This window comes from Desmodus rotundus, chromosome 9 (genome assembly GCF_022682495.2).
Source record: "Desmodus rotundus isolate HL8 chromosome 9, HLdesRot8A.1, whole genome shotgun sequence".
Lineage (NCBI taxonomy): Eukaryota > Metazoa > Chordata > Mammalia > Chiroptera > Phyllostomidae > Desmodus > Desmodus rotundus.
Genome location: NC_071395.1, coordinates 105,279,942 through 105,283,835, shown reverse-complemented (window position 1 = coordinate 105,283,835; position 3,894 = coordinate 105,279,942). Strand labels below are relative to the sequence as shown.

At 52.5% G+C, this 3,894-nt stretch overlaps 1 protein-coding gene across 1 annotated transcript; it reads left to right on the top strand.

Moving 5' to 3' along the window:
* Positions 1-390: 390 nt before the first annotated feature.
* Positions 391-2,241, top strand: KRTAP16-1 (keratin associated protein 16-1). The gene has a single exon (XM_024553472.3). It carries the CDS (start codon positions 391-393, stop codon positions 1,909-1,911), a length of 1,521 nt encoding a protein of 506 aa, XP_024409240.2. The 3' UTR covers positions 1,912-2,241.
* The last annotated feature ends 1,653 nt before the right edge of the window (positions 2,242-3,894 follow it).

Genomic DNA, 3,894 nt, shown 5'->3' with positions numbered 1-3,894 from the left:
CCAGCCCAGGGCTTGGTACAGATGTCTAGAAGATGGACAAATGATAAGTTCCTCTCTTCTTCCCCTGTCCATGATGCTCAGAAACACAAATCATTCAGCTTGGAGGCGATGACGCTTATTCCAAAATGATCTGTAGCTCCAAGGATTCCAAATTTAGCAAATCAGTAAACAAACAGCTTCTTTATGAGTGGATAAACAACTTCAGGTCAACAAACCGTGCCATAATAAGATGTTCCTCTGAAAAGTGGCCCAAACAGCAATGAGGAAAATGATGCTGGAGCTCCAAACAGCATGTGCCAGTGAGGGGGTATAAAAATGAGGGCCCCAGGGAGCTGCCCCAGTCAGGAAGCAACTTCACAACACTCCCCTGGGAGCAGAGCCACTTCCATCATGTCGGGAAACTGCTGTTCTAGGAAATGCCCCTCCGTGCCAGCCATCTCTCTCTGTTCCACTGAGGTGAGGTGCAGAGCACCTGTCTTCTTGCCCAGTTCCTGCCAGAGTCAAACGTGGCAACTGGTGACTTGTCAAGATGGCTGCGGATCATCCAGCTGTGGCCCACAATGCTGTCAGCCTTCCTGTCCTGTGAGCAGCTGCGTCCAACCCGTGTGCTGTGAGGCCACCATCTGTGAGCCCTCCTGTCCTGTGAGCAGCTGCGCCCAACCTGTGTGCTGCGAGGCCACCATTTGTGAGCCCTCCTGTTCTGTGAGCAGCTGCGCCCAACCTGTGTGCTGCGAGGCCACCATTTGTGAGCCCTCCTGTTCTGTGAGCAGCTGCGCCCAACCTGTGTGCTGCGAGGCCACCATTTGTGAGCCCTCCTGTTCTGTGAGCAGCTGCGCCCAACCCGTGTGCTGTGGGGCCACCACTTGTGAGCCCTCTTGCTCCGTGAGCAGCTGCTGCCAACCTGCATGCTGTGGGGCTGCTTCCTGCCAACCGGTCCTCTGTGTGCCCACCCCCTGCCAGCCTATCGTCTGCAAGCCCAGCTGCTGCCCAGCTGTCTGCACTGTGCCTACTTCCTGCCAGCCAGTAGTCTGCGAGCCAGCTTGCTGTCAGCCAGTGTGCCCCACCCCTAGCTGCTGTCCATCCGTCTGCTCTGTGGGCAACAGCTGCCAGGCTGTTTGCTCTGACCCTAGTCCTTGTGAGCCATCTTGCTCGGGGCCCAGCATCTGCCAGCCAGCTTCCTGTGCAGCTCTCATTTGTGAGCCTGTCTGCCTTCGCCCTGTCTGCTGTGTTCCAAACCCTTGTGAGACACCTTGTGTACCTAGCACTTGCCAACAGCCCTCTTGTTGTGTCTCCAGCATCTGCCAACCCATCTGCTCGGAGCCCAGCCCCTGCTCACCCATGGTCTGTGTGCCCCGCCCTTGCCAACCTACTTGCTATGTAGTCAAGCGCTGTCCATCCATCTGCTGTGAGCCTGTTTCCTGCTCATCTGCCTCCTGCCAGCCTTCCTGCTGCCGCCTAGGGTCTTCTGCTTCTGCCACCTGCCAACCAACTTGCTCTCGGACTTTCTACATACCCAGCTCCTGCAAACAGCCTTGCACGACTTCTGTTTCCTGCCGCCCGATTTGCCGCCCAGTCTGCTCTGGACCCCTCACCTACAGGCAGCCATATGTGACGTCCATCTCCTACCGCCCCACCTGCTACCGCCCCTTTTACTCCATCCTGCGCCGCCCGGCCTGTATCACTTCCATCTCCTACCGCCCACTGAGCTCCTGGCTGCCTTGTGCTGACTCCTGCAAACGGGATTGCAGAAAGTCCACTTCCAGCCAAGGGGATGGTGCCAACTCCCCTCCCTGCAAGGTGGAAGTCTCCAAGGCTGATCCCCGCCAGCCCGCTGAGGCCAACCCCACCAGCCCAATCACCCGCGAAGCCACAGCCAGCCAGCCTGCTGCCTCCAAGCCTGCCAATTGCTGAACTGACCTCAGCCTGCCAATTCCTGCAAAGTGAACCTCCAACTAGAGAGAAAACTCGACCGCCCCACCTGAAGCTCATTGTGACTTAGCTAGAATCTTTCTCTCCCTACACTGTCACCCCCATCGGCTGGCTGCTTCAGAGAGCTGACCAGGAATGCCAGTATCTTCATGGTCCAAATGAAGGCCTCCTGGGCACCTAGAGGGGGACATTCTGGCTTCCTGTCTGCCACTGCCACCAAGCTTTGCCATCTCAAGTCTTTTTCTTGGCATAAATTTCTTTCAGTCCTTATGTGTGTGCCCCTTTGCTGGGTGTGCTCATGTTCCTTGGGGACCTCTTCAATGGGATAAAGATATTTAACTGTCCAATAAACATGGCTGAGTTGAAGTGACACACTGTTTTCATTGCGCTCTTGTTAATGCCACATTCTCATCAGCTGACTTGCTTCGGCTTTGAGAGCAGCTCCGCTCATCCATTTGCCCATCCAACAAGCTTTATCAGGCAGCTCTTAGGTGCAGGGTCTATGTTAGGCTATAGCAGTGAGAAGACAAGAGTCTCAGTCCCTGCTCTCAGAGGAGCGCACTTCAGTGGGGAGACAGGTGGGTAGAGAGACAATTAACTATGCTCCATGGTGCTAAATACTGGGATAGAGGCAAGTGCAGGCATTGTGAACTCAGCAGGGCGCGAGGGGGAAGCAGGGAAGGATTCTTGGGGACTGCAGCCTTGTCTTTCAGCTCATGTAGAAATTAACCAGTTAGAACCCAGGAAGGAAGTGTTTTCTAGGCAGAGGAATCATATACAAATGAATGGGCTTGTGAGCACACTGTTCACTAAGCGAGGCCCGGTGTTTGTTTAGGGGAGTGGTGAGCTCTGAGGTCAGAGAAGCAGACAGGGAGCTGCCCTCGTCAGGCCTTCTATGCTGGACAGAGGCATTTAGGTTTGGTGCAGGGCTGATACGAAGGCATCAGGGAGCTGTATGCAGGGCAGTGACGTGAAGGGCACTGTGTTTTGGAATGTCCCTTGGGCCTTGGTGTTGAGAACTGCATGGAGGAACATGTTCTTGGATATAGAGAGACTGGGGAGGAAGCCAGTGACTTTAGGATCCCCAGTGTGATGAAAGCAATGTGGAACGCCACACTTACAATAAGAAAGGTAACCTGGATTTCTTGTGCAAGAGCTTTGCGTATGTTTTCCTAGTCCCCATAAGACATATTCTTTTGTATGAACTCCATACATAGCCTGTACGATCTCTAAAAACAGAGTTTCTTCAAAGCAGTCAGTACACAGAATGAATGAAAGGCTATCCCTTGTCCTCGAGGTGCAGCTTGGGCTATCCTAAGCACAGGAGAGGGTAGACCAAGGCTCTCAACTCTGGTACTACTGATATTTTGGGCTGGATCATTCTTTGTTGTGGGGCTGTCCTATGCATTGCATGATGCTAAGCAGCATCCCTGACCTCTATTAACTAGATGCCAGTAGCATCCTTGGATTGTAATGACCAAATATATTTCCCTGCAGACATTGCCAAACACCCCTTGGAGGGGAGTGTGTGTGCATAAGTCACCCCTGTTTGAGAACCACTGGGTTAGACAATGGCAGGGGGAGAAAGTCAAAAGTGAAGCTTATCCTACCACTGGTATTGAAGTTGCTGTCTCATCAGGCTATTGGGATTTATCTCTGTCTCTTTCTGGAGCCAAGAGAGGAATTGGCCAGATTTTAAATCTCTGTGCCAAGCACGGACTCAGTGTTTCAGGTAAATCACAGTCATTCTGTGAGATTTCTTCTCCCCTATTTTACAGGTGAAGAATATAAAGAATGAGCAAAACAAGGATCCATCAACAGAGACTAGAAAATTGTGGTATAGGCATGCAATAGAGTATTACGCTGCAGGGAAAAATGGAGGTGTCGTACAATGGCTGCACGCCACATAAGTGAACCTCACCGGTGTAATGTGGGTTGATACAAACAAACCTCAGAGAACACGTA

Bases quoted from the DNA above. Each gene is read 5' to 3' on its own strand.
- KRTAP16-1 (XM_024553472.3), top strand. From the start codon at position 391: ATGTCGGGAAACTGCTGTTCTAGGAAATGCCCCTCCGTGCCAGCCATC.